The 20280-nt window shown below is 36.0% G+C and overlaps 1 protein-coding gene across 1 annotated transcript in view; it reads right to left on the minus strand.

Annotated features, from left to right (window-relative positions):
* Positions 1–20280, minus strand: part of LOC309610070 (olfactory receptor 8S1-like) — a 26673-nt gene continuing 6393 nt past the window's right edge. The window contains exon 1 of the mRNA XM_082352507.1: positions 1–20280. This exon is cut by the window's right edge and continues 6393 nt beyond it. Within this exon, the coding sequence (XP_082208633.1) occupies positions 3689–4702 (1014 nt within the window). The 5' untranslated portion in view covers positions 4703–20280 and the 3' untranslated portion in view covers positions 1–3688.

Consider the following 20280-nt stretch of genomic DNA (forward strand, 5'->3'; position numbering starts at 1 on the left):
AACATGGGTTACCTTGAGTGGAGAATAAGTAGGAGAAAATGTGGAAAGGACGGCAAGCCAAAAAAAAAAAAAAACAGGAAACAGATTGTATGATGTGATCCCATTCAGGTGTTTATGTAAAATGATGTCTGAATAAAAGAATATAGATAAATAAAAATGGTTCAAAAAACAACACTACATAGAAATTAAATTTACTCTCATTTGTTAAGAAGAAAATAAAATTTATCCCCAGAAATATTCTCTAGATTATTGGAGATAAAAATTCATCTATTACTATATTTTTTCCAATATGTAATTCTTTCCTTTTCTCATTCTGATCTCATCTTTCAGGCCATGTTGGTTTTGAATCCTAGACCTCAACAAACCAACAGGGAAGAATATAGGCTATGAGGAGTAACTAGCTTTATTCCATTAGGGAGTCACAGTATGCTGAGGCAAGGGAAACACGGTGGTTTTAGAGAGGTTGGAGGTTCTTAGTTCTCTAGGTCCTCCAAATCCATGATGTCACTATTCCACTATTCCATGATGCTGAGATGATGTAATTCCCTGGTCAACATCCATTTCTCCGATAAGCAACCTGCTGCTGTAGTGAAGTCACTGAGTCAGTCTCTGAGTTATTTTTGAATACTCTCTGCTCTACATCTATAAAAGGACAGGCATTCTTTCAGCACAGGGAAAGAAAGTCCCTAAACTTCATTCTGAACCTTAAGGTCAAAAATCAAGAAATGTTTTTTAGATGTTGTGTTGTATGAGCTGTTTATATATGTTGGATATTAATCCCTTGTCAGTAATATCATTTGCAAACACTTTTTCCCCAACAACCCGATTTAAAAATGTGCAGAAGAACTAAATAGAGATTTTTTCAAAGAAGACATGCAGATGGCCAACAGGCACATGAAAAGATGCTTGACATCGCTAAATCATCAGGGAAGTGCAAATCAAAACCACAAGGAGATATCACCTCACACCTGTCAGAATGGCTATCATCAATAAGTCTACAAATAACAAATGCTGGCGAGGATGTGTAGAAAAGGGAAACCTTGTACACTGTCTGTGGAAATGTAAATTGGCACAACCAATTACTGTGGAAACCAGTATGGGGGTTTCTCAAAAAAACTAAAAATAGAACTACCATATGACCCAGCAATTCCACTCCTGAGTATACAGCCCAAAAAAACAAAAACACTAATTTGAAAAGATACATGCACCCTAATGTTCATAGCAGCATTATTTACAATTGCCAAGACATGAAAATAACTTGTGTCCATCAACAGATGAATGGATAAAGAAGATGTGTTGTACACACACACACACACACAATATGGAATACTAAGCCATAAAAAAGAACAAAATTTTGCCATTTGTAGCAACATGGATGGACTTGGAGGGCATTATGCTAAGTGAAATAACTCAGACAGAAAAAGACAAATACTGTACAATATCACTTATATGTGGAATCTAAAAAATATAACAACAAAAAAGCAGACTCACAGAGAACAAACTAGTGGTTACCAGTGGGGGGGAGGGGTAACATAAAGGTGGGGGAGTGGGAGATGCAACTATTATGTGTATTATAGGCTCAAGAATATATTGTACAGCACGGGGAATATAGCCAATATTTTGTAATAACTTTATATGGTAAGTAACCTTTAAAAATTGTATAAAAATTAAAAATTTAAAAATCAAGAAATGAAATAATTGTCTTGACAACAGAAGACCCTGTGGTCTTGGCATTCCTCTTTCTCTTGTACTTGCTTAATTTTAGCAACTTTCCCTTACTGAAAGGCTTATTAGTACAGTGTCCATGGTCTCAGACAATGGATCTTAAGAGTGGCAATTACATATGATGAGCAGTAACTACGGACAGACGGCTCACTTCATTGTGCGTGTCTTAGCACAATCACGAATTCTACATATCCTCACTTCCCTGATATTTGTTGCCTACAAATCAATCTCTCAGTTCCAATTTCAAAACCAATCATTTTTCTTTGAAAAAAAACAGAAACTGACTGCAAATAACCTGATTAAAGAGAGAAAACACATTTTTGGAAAAAGGGATAGTTTACAAAATAGAAGAGGAAGGGCAGCATAGCGATTACTGTCTTTTCCCAAATCTTAACTAAATATCTAAATCTAAATACTTTGCATTTCACCAAAGTTCTGTTGCTTGAACGTCACCTTTGGTATTAATTACCATTCTTTGTAAGCAACTGAATCCAATAGCAAATATAATTATAGAAAGTATTTGCGAGCCTCATAGACTTAATGGAAGCAGCACTACAGTGATTGAGAGCGTGGACTTGATTCAAACTGCATGGGTTAAAATTCCAGCTCCACCATTTCCTTGCTATGAATCGCTGGACAGCATACAAACATCCTGAGTCTCATTTCCTCATCAGTAAAGGAGAGCTAACAATAAACCTATCTCATATATCTGTTGAGATAATTAAGTAGGATAATAAAAGGTACTATATTAGTTTTCTATTGCTGCCATAACAAATTACCAGAAACTTAGTGGCTTCAAAAGACACAAATACACTTTCTGATAGTTCTTTAGGTCAGAAATATGGGTGCACTCAACTGATTTTTTGCCCTGGGTCATATCACACAAGGCCAAAGTCAAGTCAGTAGGTCTTACCTGGAGGATCTAGGAGAGACACCATTCAGGTTGTTGGCAGAATTCAGTTCCATGAATTCCACGGACTAAAGTTCCTACTTCTTTGCTGGCTCTTGGCTGGGGGTTGTTTTCAGCTTCTAGAGGCCACCCACAATCTCTGGCTCATGGACCCACACCAGCAATGGTGGGTTGAGTCTTTCTCATGCTTATATTATCTCTGACCTTCCCTTTCTGCCTCATCATAACTGCCTACAGCTGGAGAAGTTTCCCTGCTTTTAAGGATTCATGTGATTAGATTGAGCCCACCTGGATAATCTATACTACTCGACCCCTTTTAAGGTCTATAACCTTATTCATCTGCCCAGCCCCTTTTGTCACATAACATATTCACAAGTTCCAGGGATTAGGAGATCATCTTCAGGGGGCCATCCTGTCTATCCCAGGAACTTAGCGCACTTTTTGACATGACTTAAGAAATGTAACAAATTAGCTATTATTACCATATCTATTAAAAATATGACCTCAGAAAGGACAATTGCCAGGGGAACAGGGTTTCATGGTCTCTTTAGGCACTACAGTCAGATTGACTTTATTCTGAATGATGGGTTTTTTGTTGCTGTTGTTGTTGTTTCTTCCTGCTCAATATTTGAATCTCCTAGAGAAGGATTCTAAATAACCTCACTTGGGTCTTCGTTTCACACCTTGCCTCAATGCACTGTCGGGAGAAAGGGTAGAATGGTTAGTCTATCATGGGTTATAGGATCACCTCACTTTATGGACGTGTAAATTTGAGAAAATCAGTCTTCCTATGGACTTGAAGTGTAATTATATGAAGAAGCACGAAGAAGTAATAAGCAACAATAGCAATAGATATAGATGTCCACATAATATGAATAATAAATCAACATTTTAACAAAATGATCCCTTGAAAAAGAGGGTTATCTGATTCATTTCTCCTTTTCCAAATAAGACTGAACCTGAATCACCCTAAGAGTTTTCTGTCCTTTTCAGAAGTATTTCCAAGGAAATAAATGCCACTATGTTCCCTGTAATATCTGGCAGCATGGACAATCAAGAAACTCTCCTTAAAGTCCATTGTTTGATCATGTAGCGCAATAGTTCAGCTCCTCTTTCATTATCATTTTGTGCATACTGCAAGAGAGAATGAAAATATTTTCTAAACATTCTTCCCATAGCTGCCTTCAACTCTTTGTTCTGTAGGCTATAGATGAGGGGATTCAGCATGGGAGTAATCACACTGTACTGCAAGGAGAAGATCATCTCCAGAGTGGAGCCTGAGGTTGGCAAGAAATAGCTGAGGAAACCTGAGCCATAGAACAAAATAATAGTAGTGAGGTGAGAAGAGCAGGTAGAGAAGGCCTTGCTTCTGCCTGAGGTGGAGCTGATGCTTAGGATAGTGCAGACAATGCGGGCATAGGAAGAAACAATCATAATGAAAGTTCCAAAGAGATGCAAGACAGAAGAGCAGAGCAGGAGTGTGAAACTGGTGGAGGTATCAAAGCAAGAAAGATGGAAGAAAGACAGCTCGCAGCTGAAGCGGGGAATAGTTTGGTCCTCACAATAGTCTAAATTGACAGCCAGGAGGATATTGATGAGAGCATCAACAAAGGCCAGGCCCCAGGAGCCCCACATTAGCCCAATACAGAGCTGGTTGTTCATCCCCTGGCCACAGAGCAGAGGGGAGCTGATGGCTACATAGCGGTCATAGGCCATCACAGCCAGCAGACATGCCTCAGTGCCCCCGGTGGCAAACACAAAGAAGGCCTGAGCCAGGCAGCTCTCTACAAAGATGGTTTTACTTTCAGAAAGTACATTTTCCAGCATCTTGGGGACTGTGATGGATGAGTGGCAAAGGTCCAGAAAGGAGAGTCGTCTCAAAAAGAAGTACATGGGTGTGTGGAGGTGAAAATCAGCCCTAATCATCAGCAGCATTAAGAAATTTCCCATCAGAGTGAGGAGGTAAATCAGAAGGAACAGCACAAAGAGTACAGCCTGAGTATGGGGGTCAATAGATAGTCCAAGGAGAATGAACTCACTGACAGCACTGTAGTTTTTCATTGCCATATAGAGAAGTGTTCTCTCTGGAAAACAAAAAAAGAAGATCCATCAAAAGTCCTTTAATGCCTCTCAGTTACACCAGCACCTAGATCTTATTCTGCATAAATGTTTTTTCATTACTGTCTCACAATCCACATTCAGATATTTAAAAGCTCACTTCCTGGTCATCATCGTACCACTGATGTTTTAAATCAACTATGTTACTATTTTTTATTATAATCTGTTTTTGAGCTAGAGTATTTTTATGTGGTTCAGAGTGATACATTTGAAAAGGAAAGTTTGCTGATATTAGAGAAATATGGAGAAAAAAATTTCAGGAGTAAATTACTTGAGAAATAGAGCATTAAATCTAGATGAAAAGGACTTAGGTAGGAGCAGAGGCACTTTGTCTATTCTATGTCTAGGAGGGAAGGTCAAGAGTGCAAGAAGTTAAGGGAATTTGCATTTGATTGCTTCCATTTGTTTTCAATAAACTGTAAACGAATTCATTGGTTATGCATGTGTATGTCTGTGAGCATGCCCACATGCACACAAGAAATTATAAAGGCATGATAATGATAAAATTAAGTGTTCAGTCATGGGAATAGAGGCCAAGGTGAAGTGTAAGAAACCATTAGGGGGTAGGAGGACAATATGACATGAAGGAATTTAGAGACTGGATGTGGAATTAGATTGCTTTGGAGTTTTCTTGTTTTAAATTTCTCTCATTTTATTTAGTGGCATCATGTTGTCATTTAATTTTAAAATACAGTAATACAATTATAATAAATTTTTAAAAACTGGTAGCCTAGATTATCATGCCCAGTGATATTTTAGGTGGGTTTTTGTAGGCAATGCTATGATTACAATGAGTCATAAGAAGCTGTTCCCAGTAATAGAACAATGCTCTGGGTAGATACACCATGCTCACCCTAAAACCAATATACCCAATAATATATGTAGTCACCGCACCTGTCTTAGCCATTCTGGCAGGTTTTAAGGTCCCACATGGTCATCTAAACTCTATCCTCACACTTTAAGACTTGTGTATATATTCCCACACTATCTTGATATTCTAGACTTCACCTGAGTCTCAATATAACTATTCAATACTCTGGCCTCAATATAGAGGCCCATCCTGGCCTTTGATGTTCTAATTCAACACTAGTTCATTTAGTTCATCATTGAAGACTCAGAAAGCTATCCTTTTGTCCATTCATTGACTGAATAGCTGAGTTTCCAAGCCCAGGTGAGGAATAAAACCCAATTACCTGAATTCTCAGTGGTACACTGGTTTGTAGCACTTTCAGATCCAGTAAATGATAAAACTGTTTAGCTTGTGAAGTCAACATTGAGAATACCACTGTAAGAAAGAAATAGAAAATCATATTGAAAGTTAACATTTATGGTGGATTCAATACTAATAATGTAAAGTGATAAACTGTGGACAATATCTGGACATTTATTTACAGTAATTTGGCATCAGGATAAAGGAGATACTTTCTTAATTTCTTCCTCTTTCACTCTTGTGTATAGCAACATTGTTCATGGGGGCTCCCAGGGCTCATCCTGAGATCACCTCAGAACAAAGCAACTTGGAAGGGAACTCAAGTAAGGGTTCACAGTAACCAGGGATGAGGCTTGTTTTTGTATGATTTCAGAGCCAACACACACTGGCAAATCCTACCAAATATTTAACGAAGAATTAATACCAATCCTTCTTAAATGCTTCCAAATAATAGAAGAGGGAACACTTTCAAATTCATTTTATGAGTCCAGCATTACCCTGATTCCAAAGCCAAACAGAGGCACCACAAGAAAAGAAAATTATAGGCCAAAATCCCTGATGAACATAGATGTAAATATCCTCAACAAAATATTAGCAAATTGAATTCAACAGTACACTAAAAGGATTATTCACCATGGTCAAGTGGATTTATTCCTAGGATGCATGGATGACTCAACACACACAAATCAATTAATCTGATACACCACATTAACAGAATGAAGGATGAAAACCACATGATAATTTCAATGGATGCAGAAAAAGCATTTGACAAAATTCAACATCATTTATGATAAAAATTCTCAACAAAGTGTTGAGGGAACATACCTCAACATAATAAAGACCATATATGACAAACCCACAGCTAACATCACACTCAGTGGTGAAAAACTGAAAACTATCCCTCTAAGATCAGAACAAGACAAGGATGCCCACTCTTGCCAATCTTACTCAATATAGTATTAGAAGTCCTAGCCAGAGCAGTTAGGCAAGAAAAAGAAATAAAAGGCATCCAAATTGGAAAGGAAGGATTTAAATTGTCTCTATTGTTATATAATCAATGTTATACATAGAAAACCCTAAGCACAACAAAAAACTGTTAGAATTAATAAATGAATTCAGTAAAGTTGTAGGATATGAAATCAATATAGAAAAACATTATATTTCTATACACTAACAACTAATTAGCTGAAAAAGAAATTAAGAAAACAATCCCATTTACAATAGCACCAAAAAGAATAAAATACCTAGGAATAAATTTAACCAAGCAGATTAAAGATCTTTATGGTAAAACTCTGACTTTGATGAAGGAAACTTAAGAAAACACACATAAATGGAAAGATATTCTGTCTTCACGGATTGGAAGAAATAATATTTTTTAAATGTCCATGCTGACCAAAGTGATCTACAGAGTCAACACAATCCCTTTCAAAATACCAATGGCATTTTTCACAGAAACAGAACAAACAATTCTAAAATCCATATGGAACCACAGAAATACTCTAAATAGCTGAAGCAATTTTGAGCAAGAAGAAAGCTGGATGCATCACACACCCCCATTTCAAAATTTATTACAAAGTTAGAATAATAAAAACAGTAAGGTACTGGCAGAAAAAACAAATGTATACACCAATAGGACAGAATAGAGAGCCCAGAAATAAACTCATGCATCCAAAGTCAATCTCCAGCAAGAGTGCCAAGAGTATGCAATGGAGAAAGGACAGTCTCTTCAATAAGTGGTATTGGTAAAACTGTATATCCACATGAAAAACAATGAAATTGGATCCTTATCTTACACCTTACACAAAAATTAACTCAAAATGCGTTAAAAGTTTAAATGTAAGACCTGAAACTATAATACTAGTAGAAGAAAACACTGGGGAAAGCTTCTTATTATTGGTCTTGTCAATGCTTTCTTGAATATGACATCAAAGGCACAGGAAATAACAACAAAAATAGACTACGTGAGACTATATCAAACTAAAAAGCTCTGCACAGCAAAGGAAACAATCAACAAAATGAAAAGGCAACCTAAGGAACGGGAGAAAATATTTGCAAACCATAGATCTGTTAAAGTGTTGATATCCAACATATATAGGGAACTCTTACAACTCATTAGCAAGTCATTATCATCATTATCATCTGATTAAAAAATGGACAAAGGCTCTGAATTGACATTTTTCTAAAGAAGACATACAAATGGCCAATAGGTACATGAAAAGGTGTTCAACATCACTACTCATCAGTGAAATACAAATCTAAATCACAAGGACATATCACCTCATACCAGTTAGGATGGCTATTATCAAAAAGCAATAAGTAATTGTTGGTGAAGATGTGGAGAAAAGGGGAAACCTGGCATGCTGTTGGTAGGAATGTAAATTGGTAGTCACTTAGGAAAATAGTATGGAAGTTCCTCAAAATATTAAAAATACAACTACCATATAATCCAGCAATCATTTGGGTATATTTCCAAAGGAACTGAAATCTAGATCTTGAAGAGATATCTGTACAGATATCTGTACTTCCGCATTGCAATATTATTCACAGTAGCCAAGACATGGTAACAATCTAAGTGTCAATCAACAGATTAATGGATAAAGAAAATGCTATAAATACATAAAATATTATTCAGCCTTAAAAAAAGGAAATCCTGCCATTTGCAACAACATGGATGAACCTGGAGGAATATATACTAAGTGAAATAAGCCAGGCAAAGAAGGAAAAATACTACATGATACCACTTACATGAGGAATCTAAAATAGCCAAACTCATAAATGCAGAGAGTAGAATGGGGTTGTCAGAGTCTGGGAGGAAGGGGTAAGAGGGAGGTATTAGTCAAAGAATACGAAGTTAATTATACAACATTAGTAAGTTCTAGAGATCTCCTGTACAGCATAGTGACTACAGTTAATAATGTTGTATTGTATACTTAAAAACTGGTTAAGAGGTTAGATCTTAAGTGTTATTATCACAAACAAAAGATCGCAATAATAATAAAGAGGGTGGAGGAAAGTTTTGGTGGTGATGGATATGTTTATGCATTGATTGTTTTGATGGTTTCACAGATGTCCACTCATCTTCAAATTCATCAAGTAATATAAATGAAATATGTATAGCTTTTTCTTTGTCAATCACATCTCAATAAAGTGCTTTTAAAATTATTTTAAAATTTCCATTTTTACTGTGGCAGAAATATCACCATTATTGATTTATTTCTTCAAAATCTATTACAAAATTTAAAATAAACAGCTTTGGGAACATAACATAATAGGTTTGTTTCTAGATATTAACAGCCATTATGTGGAGAAAATTAGTTGGCTCCTGCCTAAAGAAAAATTCCCTGAGAAGAGTTCGTTTCAGAATTAGACAAACAAAGGGTACCAAGCATAATATATAATCCATGTGTTGCTCAGAATGTAATAGTGAAAAACATGAATGAATGAATGAATGACACTGCTTTTGGAAGACAAGCCAATCTATGTAACCAAGACACAGGTTTTTAAAGGGTCTGTATTAGCTTGAAGTCCCTTACTTTATGAGGGGCACTTGGCATTATGGGGAAAGTATAAAGTGAGAGGTGCCAAAGACAACCATCACCTATTTTTTTAAATGTGTCCTGATTTTGCTTTATGTGCTGCTCCTTGCTCAGTTAGATACCTCATATGCTCTGTGGTGGGATAAGGGAAGTGCTTTGTTAGGTTTTATTTTGCAAAGCTTTACTAAACAAACCTGGAAATCCATAGTATTACTACATAAGTTAGACTGTAGTAAAAATTACCTAGGATTTATATACAAATCATAATGATTTCCATTGTGCAATCAATTGACAAGATTTTGAACAGTTCTCCACATGAGAACGAGCTGTATACGTCACACAGAAACTGAGATTACCTTATGGAGTTTCCAGTTGCAGCTCTCCAGGAAGAGCAATAAATGACACAAAATTGACAAACCTTGAGATGCAATGAGCAAGAAAAAAAAACTCAACAAAATCAGATATTAAAGTGGAGACATTTCTAACATATTACGGAAAGTTAAAAAATTGTAAGACAACACTATGAAAAACTGTATACCAACAAACTAGATAGTTTGCATAAAATAGAGAATTGCCTGAAAGCACACAAAATACCAAAACTTACTCAAAAAGAAAGAGAAAAACTGAACAGACCTATAACAAGCAAAAAGATTATATCAGTATTCAAAAGTCTCACCTAAAAAAATTCCAGGACCAGATGGCTTCACTGGTGAGTTTTACAAAATGTTTAAAAAAGAATTAATACTAATCTTTCTCAAACGCTTCAAAAAAAAGGGTGGCGGGGGGGGGGGGAAGAACACTTCCTAACTCATTCTGTGAGAGCACCATCACCCTGATACTAAAGCCAGACAAAGACATCACAGGAAAGAAAACTTTCAACACCCTCATGATTAAAAAAACACCAAATACTCAACTATCTAGGAATAGAAGGAAACTACCTCAACATAATAAAGCCCATATATGAAAAGCCTACAGCTAACATCATACATAAGGTTGAAAGGCAGAAAATTTTCCTTCTAAGATCAAGAAGAATACAAGGACACCAGCTTTCATCACATCTGTTCAACATAGTACTGGAATTAAGTAAATATTTTCGACTTTTGAATAAATTTTCCTCTATTAGCGACTGAAGTCACTGACGCTAGTCTTTCATGTGTATTAATAAACATGTTTCTTCATTTAAAATGTTATGACAATTTTCCCTATCACAACAGAGGTGAATAGTGCTCTCTGCTTTAAAACAAAAGTTTCACACTGCCTGAGTAGATGCTCATTTTGATTAAACACTTTCTTTCCAAAGATGAGGCTGCCTCCCCTAACCAGGTTCACTGACCTGAAGAAGGAGCCTGTGATTGCCCTTGTCATCCCAGTGTGTTTTGCAACACTGTTGTGTGAGATAAGGGTTTACAAGCGTGTCAGATGCAAATTGGATGGAGTCAATGATTTTTTTAACTAGTTTAATCATCATAATGTTCACACCAAAGGTGTCTAAAGACAGTTCATGTGAATACGGAAAATAAAGATGCCTGGTGAAATATATCTCACTACACACCTCCTTAGATAATTTCCAAATGGAGAATCCCTCCTAAGTGGACAATAAGAAAATACTACCCATCCTGCCTACTTTAAAGTCCACCAGACCCCAGGGTTTACACCTAAAGCTTCAACCCTAAAGTTACAAACGTTATACATGTGGGAATGCCCTAGGATGCATACAAACCTCAGTTCTTCGAGGTAATGCGTTTCAAATTTGGCTTCAGATTGTGACCTCAGGTATAGTGCTCTCCTGAGCTTCTGCTGCTCTGTCAGCCAAATTACTGGCTTCCCTTCTGCTACATTATATCTGAACCTCGCTTGCTTCACTGATATTCTTTGTCTAGTACATAAAATCACAAAGGCAGCTAAACAAAGAGAAGCCTCTGTGACTGAGGTTAGGATGACATAAAAGAAATCTCTCTTGAGCTCCTTTCAGAATCTTAATGTTTCTCACTGCATTTAATGAGTGAAAGTGGCAGTACCAAGACAGATTTCAGATGATGTGTCCTCAAACTTCTCCATCTGAAATGGTCTACTTTCTTTCCACCATTTTGATTTGCAAAAAATTAATGTCTGTGCTTTCTGTAGTTAGGCTATAAAAAAGTTGGTTTCACGTGCATAGAGATCCCAGGACAAAAAATGACATATTATGGTAAGACCAAAACCAAAAGATGACTTTTGTGCCAGAAAAAGTCAGACCTCCATGATTTCTCTAAAAGTTCCCCTCATTCCCATGTGGGGCTACTAAGTCCTGGTTATATCTTCTCTTTAGCCTTCCATGCCTGTCTCTTTCAGTCAACTCCTTTTACCTTTAGTTCTCACATTACTTGTGCTAGAAACTGAGTTCTGGACCCTTATGGCTTTATGGATTTTATCTATTGTGAGACTCTTTTCTTCAGCTGCTCTTATACTCTACTAATAAATCCTTTTTATGCTCTCTAAAACGTGTTGAGTGTACACTAACTATAAACTCTGCATTGATCTGGGAAGCTGAGACCAAAACTTAAGAGGTTCCTAGTCTAGGGAGGAGTGGGTAGAATAACATCAGAGTAGAAAGGTAGTGAGATTCAGTGACCTAGAGTCCTCCTCCTCTTCTAGACCCTAAATGCATGAGCTGAAAATAGTTTATTTTTCAGCTATTATTAACTATGCTGTCAACTCTGGTCAACAAAATTATTGGTAGTAAAAGAGAAGGGGGAAGAGCACATTCAGACAAATTTCTAAGGCAGGTGTTAAGGTATATGGAGTTTGTTTTCCACATACACAAGACCACAAGTATTGTGACCATTCTCTCCATTTCTGATGTTCCTGGGATATCCAGAGTTTTTAATATTCTTCTGACCTCTATTAGTTACTTAGACCATTTCTGCCTTGAAATAAATGTGACCAAAATTCAAGTCTGAAAAAAAAAAAGACTTATCTTTAATTAATTTACCTATCCAGTCATTTATGCAATTAACTAATATTTTCTGTGTGATTAGAGATAGATAGAATAGATAAACTGTGAGATATTTCTGTGTGGATTGTCCTCAGTTATCTACCTCCATGGAAATTACATAAGATCATTGTATCTAAAGGAGCTAATTTATAATATCATTAAATATGCTTTGTCCTCAGAATTGATTTAGTTTAAACTTTGGGCAGATAGTAATTTAAGTGGAATGGTTCCACAGTAGTATAAATTTACATATAAATCATAGGATGAAAGGTGATGATTATTTAGGATATTCTTACAATGATCCAGAAAATGCCATCTCTCACTCTACTTCTCTTTCAGATGATGTCTGACAGACATAAACAAGTTAGCAAAAAGTGACCTGTTTGACAAGTGCTGAAACACAGCTATCCAAGTTAACTGAAAAATTTCACACTTTAATAAGAGGATCTCACTGGGTCCCACTTTCTTTTCACCTGTTTTTCTCTATGTAAGCACCCAAGTCTCCCCTCTCTTCTCCTTTTATTGAATTTAGAAATAGGCATTTGACTTCAACATGTATTGAAGCAACAGTATTTCCTCTTGCAAGGTAAGCGAGCAGAATTTGGAATTAGTGTTGCCTGTCATTGCAAGATAGAAGTGAAGCCTTCTCTTCACTTGGTCCCACAGTCAGAGGATCTGTGCTGCAGGCCAGGATTAGAGGATTATAGAATCTCACAACTTGGGCTTCCACCTGCCTTGCTGATTGTGCAGGCACTTAGCATGGGAAAGAGGTTTTCAAATGTTGAATCTCTAGCTCACAGCTTCTTCAACATCCTTTGGATATGCTAGAGTTTACTCAGGCTGAGTGCTCAGGAACAAAAATGGGATAATATCCAGGTCTACACTGAAGGTTAAACATGGAAAAACTGGAGCAAATATCTAGCCCAGAACAGACAGTAAATTCCAAATGCAGAGAAAATTCTTTGCTACTGAAGAATACAAATAAACTATTTTATTTCAACAGAATTTTACAAACTTACATGTAAGAGAAAATGACTTTTTAATAACTGAATTTGGGTTCTGTTTTTCCCCCTTCCCCCACCACTTCCCAGTCTCCCTCAAGCTTGCTTATTTCTGAAACTGAAATTCAAGCTGGGGACATTTCATCAGAAAAGTTACACATGATATGTCTTATTTGCTTCATCATTTCATTCTCTCTATATTCAACAAATAATGATATGACCCATTATGAGTCTCTCATTCTCCCATGAACTCAGGATTTTAAATAGAATAAATGGTTAACAACACTGTATTATACATTCGAATGTTGCTAGAAGAGTAGATCTTCAATGTTTTTACTACAAAATTTATAAAGGTAATTGTGTGTGGTGATGGAGGTTTTAACTAACCCTATTGTGGTAATCCTTTCATTATATATACATGTATCAAATAATCACATTGTACAACTTAAACTTATGCAATATTTTACGTTAATTATGTCTCAATAAATCTGAGGAAAAATTTTAAAAATTAAAAATAAATAAATAGAATAAATGATTGGTTACCAACCTATACTCCAGGAACAGGGAATTTGATTGGACAAAAAAAGACTTACTATTCACCTCCTACTAAAAGACAGAGCCAGGTAGATATCCAAAGACGGCACAGAAATGTTTAACAGAGTAGGAGGTGAAATAGACAGAGTGGAGAGTAGCAGCTGTGTGTGTAAAAAATGGGTGTCGGTCAGTCAGGGTGTAAAAAGCCAGATTTTGTAGCTCCACAGACCTGGGATAGATGTAAAATTTATGAACTAATTTACTATCTCAAAACCAGCATGTTACTATAACACTTTCACCTTCAATTTCCTTGTTATAAAATTTGGGATAATGCAGCTCTCAACAGTTTGTTAGAATCTTCAAATAGAGAAACGCTAAGTATTTTAATAATACCTACAACATAATTGACAACAAAGAAATTATGAGTATCATTATTTTCCATAATCTGGGCAGGCCTGGAAGGAAGTAATCAAGATAGGTGTAATGGAGGAGGTAAAAACTAAGGTGAAGTTTGAAGAATAAGTAGTTTGGGGTCAGAATTTGAGGGCTAAAAATTTCAGAAGAGTATCAGCTGAAGGCAAGGCACAGAAAAGGAGACTAATGAAAGCTTCAGTATAATTGTGGCCTGAAACAATCCGTGCCCTGATGCTGCATCCTAGGTGTACATTGGAACCACCCAGGGAATTTTTAAACTATCCAACACCATGACCCAAACAAGACCAAATGAAACAGGATATCTGCACATGTAGATGTTATTACTAAGATTGGTTGATCCTTTACACCAACCAGAGAACTTTATCTTTATAAAGTTCTGGAGGAGCAGTAGAAACAGCACTATAGTTTAATAGAATAAGTTGTGGATATAGGGTCGTGCAGAGTGGATACAAATCCTGGCTGTTCAAATTGGAGATTTGAACACATTTTAGAAGGGTCTATTATCCAGAATAAATAAAAACTCTTACAACTCAACGACAAAAAGACCAAAAAAAAAATCTAGTTTTTTAAATGGATAAAAGAACTTGAACAGATATTCCTCTAAAGAAGATATACAGGGCTTCCCTGGTGGCGCAGTGGTTGAGAATCTGCCTGCTAATGCAGGGGACACGGGTTCGAGCCCTGGTCTGGGAAGATCCCACATGCCGCGGAGCAACTAGGCCCGTGAGCCACAACTACTGAGCCTGCGCGTCTGGAGCCTGTGCTCCGCAACAAGAGAGGCCGCGATAGTGAGAGGCCCGTGCACCGCGATGAAGAGTGGCCCCCGCTTGCCGCAACTACAGAAAGCCCTCACAGAAACGAAGACCCAACGCAGCCAAAAATAAATAAACTAATAAATTAATAAATTAAAAAAAAAATACAAAAAGTACAAAACTTAAATTAAAAAAAAAAAAAAAGAAGATATACAAATGACCTATAAGGACATGAAAAGACACTGAATATCATTAATCATTAGGATAATGCAAATGAAAACCCCGATAAGATTACACTTCATACTTGGTAGGATGACTAATTTTTAAAAAGGACAAAATAACTACTGTTTGTGACGATGTGGAGAAGACAGAACCATCATACATTGTTGGTGGGAAGGTAAAATGTCACAGTAGCTGTAGAAAACAATTTGCCAGTTCCTCTAAGAATTAAACACAAAATTACCATATGACCCAGCAGATCCACTCCTTTGTTATACTCAAAAGAATTTAAAACAGGTACCTAAATAAATACTTGTACATGAATATTTATATCAACACTAGTCACAGGGACAAAAGGTAGGAACAACCCAAATGTCCATCAACAGCTGAATGGATAAATAAATTTGGTATTCCATAAAATGGAATAATATTCAGCCATGAAAAGAATATGAAGTACTGATACATACTACAGTGTAAATGAAACTCAAAAACATTATGCCAATAAAAGAAGACAGACACAAAAGGCAACATACTGTATGATTCCATTTATATGAAATATCCAGAATCAGTAAATCTAGAGAAAGAAAGCCTGTGACCATGAGGGAGAGGAAAATGGAGAGTTACTACTTAATGTGTACAGGTGTTATTTTTTATTTTTTTGCAGTGATGAGAATGTTATCAGATACATGATTTGCAAATAATTTTCACATTCTGCACATTGTCTTTTTATTTTAGTGACATTGTCATCTGATGTACAAAAGTTTCTTATTTTAGTGATACTGTCATTTGAGGTACAAAAGTCTCTTATTTTATTTATTTTTTCTTCTGTTGCTTGCTCTTGCGTCATTTCTAGAATCCATTGCAAAATCCAAGGTCATGAAGATTTACCCCTATTTTCTTATAGTGTTGGCTCATATTTAGGTGTTTAATAAATTTTGAGCTAATTTTTATAAAATGTTTGAGGTAAGGGTCCAACTTCATTCTTTTTGAATGTGGACATACAGTTGTCTCAGCAACATCTGAAGAAAAAACTATTCTTTCCTCATTGAATAATTTTGGCATTCTTGTGGAAAATCAATTGACCAAAGATGAATGGGTTTACTTATGGACTCTAAATTCTATTCCATTGATCTGTAAGTAGATCTTTAGGCCAGTGTGACACTGTTTTGATTACTGTAGCATTGGAGTAAGTTTGGAAATCAGGAAGTATGTCCTCCAGCTTTGTTCAATTGTTTTTCAATGTAGTTTTGACTATTCTAGGTCCCTTGCAATTCAATATGGTTTGGGGATTCACTTTTCCATTTCTGCAGAAAGAACATTGGAATTTGGGTAGGAATTGGATTGAATCTATAGATAACTTTGGGTAGTACTGCCATCTTAACAATATTAGGTATTCCAATCCATGAACACAGTATATCTTTCCATTCGTTTAGGTGTTCTCTAATTTTTTTCCACAATGTTTTAGAGTTTCAGCATATATGTCTTTTACCTCCTTGTATTTTATTCTTTTGAATGCCACTGTAAATGGATTTGTTTTCTCAATTTTCTTTTCAGATTGCTCATTGCTAGCTTATTGTAACACAATTGATTTTTGAATGTTGATGTTGTACCCTGTAGCTTTGTTGAATTTGTTTATTAGATCTAATAATTTTTTGTGTAGGTTCTTTGGAATTTTTTTATGTATAGGATCACATCATCCATGGTGTGTTTAGGGTTTTCTATATATCAGGTTGCATTATCTCCAAGAAGAGACAATTTAACTTTCTTTCCAATTTGGATGCATTTTATTTCTTTTTCTCACCTAATTGCTCTGACTAAAACTTCAAGCCAGATGTTGAATAGCAGTGGTGAAAGTGGGCATCCCGTCTTCTTCCTGACTTACAGAGAAAGCTTTCAGTCTTTCACCACTGAATATGATGTTAGCTGTGGTTTATTTATAAATGTGCTTTATCATATTAAGGAATTCCCTTCTACTTCTAGGTATCCTTCAACACTTAGCCAAACTGCCTACAATTCTGCCTTGGCCGTCACTTCCTGCTTGAACAAAGTCCAAAGATCAGCCACAGGTGTAAGCCTGGAGTCCTCTCAGATTTTTTCTGTGCACTGATCCATCCCTGGAAATGTGTATTGCACTCCATATTTCTGGGTACATATGGCTGCCCTTCAAAACCTTTATTTGCTCAAGTATCTTCCTCCTCAGCTTCCATCTTACCAGACATTTTGGTCTGCCTTATGCTTTCTCTGTCCACCATCCATTGCCCCAGGTGTTTACAGGTAGCATAAAAGTTTAAATGCTTTGACAGAAGGTTCTTGAAAAGCTGCATCAGTCAGAGGGGGCAAATTGAAGGCAAGCACATGTTAAAGTCCCAAAAGTAACCACCAGGCAAGTCAAAATATATAACCACAATTTTTTGAAAACAAGGTCTATGTGGTCCCATCCAAGCACCAGTTAGCTGCACCCTAATCATGTGCCCCAACCCCCCAGCCACTGGTGAGCTGGGGATGGGAAATGGTAGGCAGGAAAGCAAAAATACCACAATACATTCTTACTGAAATTTAGCAGCCATTTTCTTAATTTCTTCACTCCCCTGGATGCCATAAGTCTTTGACTAGTTCCAAGAGTTCCAACAAAGTTGATTCTGTCACTTTTTGCCAGCTTAATGGTTGCTTCAGTGGAGAGACCCACTCAATGGCTCTGTACTTCACCAATTTCTGTATACCCCATTTATTTTTGAAGCTCTGCTTTTAGATCCACATGCATTTATGGAGTTACATCTTTTTGGAGATTTGACTCCTTTATCATTATGTATTGTTACACTACTGCTAATAATCTTTCTTATTCTGAAGAATACTTGCAATTAATATGTGACTCTAGGCTTCTTTTAGTTAGTCTCCCATGGTATATCTTTCTCCATCACTTTCCCCCCACCTATTTGTGTCACATATTTGAAATTGGTTTCTTGTAGATAGCATACAGTTAGATAGCAATATCTGTGCTTTAATAGATGTTTATCTGACAATGGCTTTAATGGATATCTATCTGACAATATCTGTGCTTTAATGGATGTCTTTAGACCATTCACATTTTAAATAATTTTTAATATGATTGGCTTAAAATACACCACTTTCCTGTTTTCTGTTTGTTTTGTGTCTTTTTTTCATCTTTTTCTGCCTTCTCTTGGTTTGACTGTTTTTCAGAATACATCTTTTCTCCTTTCTTAACTTATTATTTATATTTCTTTAAAAACCTTTTTTTAGTGCTTCCCCTAGGGTGTAACCATATACATTTTTAAACAATCTGAATCTACCTTCAAAAATATTTTGCCACTTCTAGTCACAATCATTCCTAATTCTTTCTTCCTATCCTTTTGCCATTGTTGTCATACATTTCACCTTTACATCCATATAGACACACAGTTCATTGTTACCAGTATTGCTTTTAACAGTCAGTTACACTTTAGAGAAGTTAAACATTTTAAAAGGTTATATTTTGCCTTCTTTATTCCAGTTTTATACTCCTTTTCTTTGTGTCGATCCAAATTTCTAACTTACTTCATGTTTCTTCTGTCTGAAGGATTTCCTTGAAAATTTTTTACAGAGTAGGTCTGATGGCAAGGAACTCTCATGTTTTGTTTGCTAAGAAAGTCTGTTAACTTTTTGCTCTTGAAGGTTATTTTTGCTGGGCAGAGAATTCTCAACTGATAATTTCTTTCAACATTTAAAATTTTTTACTCTATATTCTTACTTGCATGGTTTTTGACAAGAAGTGTTCTGCAATTCTTTTTTAAATTGTTAAATCGTTGCTATTTTATGATTTTTATTGAGTTATAATCAACATCCAATATTATATTTGTTTCAGTGTACAACATAGTGATTTGATATTTTTATACATAATGATCACCATAGTAAGAGCAGTTACCAACTGTCACCATACAAAGTTGTTCCAATATTATTGACTACATTCCCTATGCGTACATTACATCACTGTGACTTATTTATCTTATAGCTAGAAGTTTGTACCTCTTAATCCCCTCATCTATTTTGTCTGGCCCCCAACCCTCTCTCCTCTGGCAACCACCAGTCGGTTCTCTGTTTTTAGGAGTCTTTTTCTGTTTTGTTTTCTTTGTTCATTTGTTTTGTTTCTTAGAATCCATATATAAGTGAAATCATAAGGTATTTATTTTCCTCTGTCTGACTTATTTCACTTAGAATAATACCCTCCAGTTCTATATATGTTGTCACAAATGGCAAGATTCCATTCTTTTTTATGGCTAGGTAATACTCTATTTTATATATATATATATATACATACACACACACACACACACACATACCTATACATATGTGTATATATGTATATATATGTATCACATCTTCTTTGTCCATTCATCTATTTTTTTTATCTTTTTATTTTATATTGGAGTAACAAGGACCTGCTGTATAGCACAGGGAACTCCACTCAATATATGTAACAACCTAAATGGGAAAAGAATTTGTCCATTCATCTACTGATGGACACAGCTTGCTTCTATATCTTGGCTATTGTAAACAGTGCTGCAATGACATATGTAGGGATACACATATGTTTTTAAATTACTGTTTTAATTTTCTTCAGATAGATACACAGAAGTGGAGGTGCAGGATCAAATGGTAGTTCTATTTTCAGTTTTTTGAGGAGCCTCCATACTGTTTTCCATGGTGGCTCTACCAATTTATATTCCCACCAACAGTGCACGAGGGTCCCCTTTTCTCCACATCCTCTCCAACACTTGTTGTTTCTTGTCTTTATGATAATAGCCTGACAAGTGTGAGGTGATATCTCGTACTTTTGATTTGCTTTTCCCTCATGGTTAGTGATGTTGAGTA

This window comes from Balaenoptera borealis (genome assembly GCF_965194805.1).
Source record: "Balaenoptera borealis genome assembly, chromosome: 13".
Classification (NCBI taxonomy): Eukaryota; Metazoa; Chordata; class Mammalia; order Artiodactyla; family Balaenopteridae; genus Balaenoptera; species Balaenoptera borealis.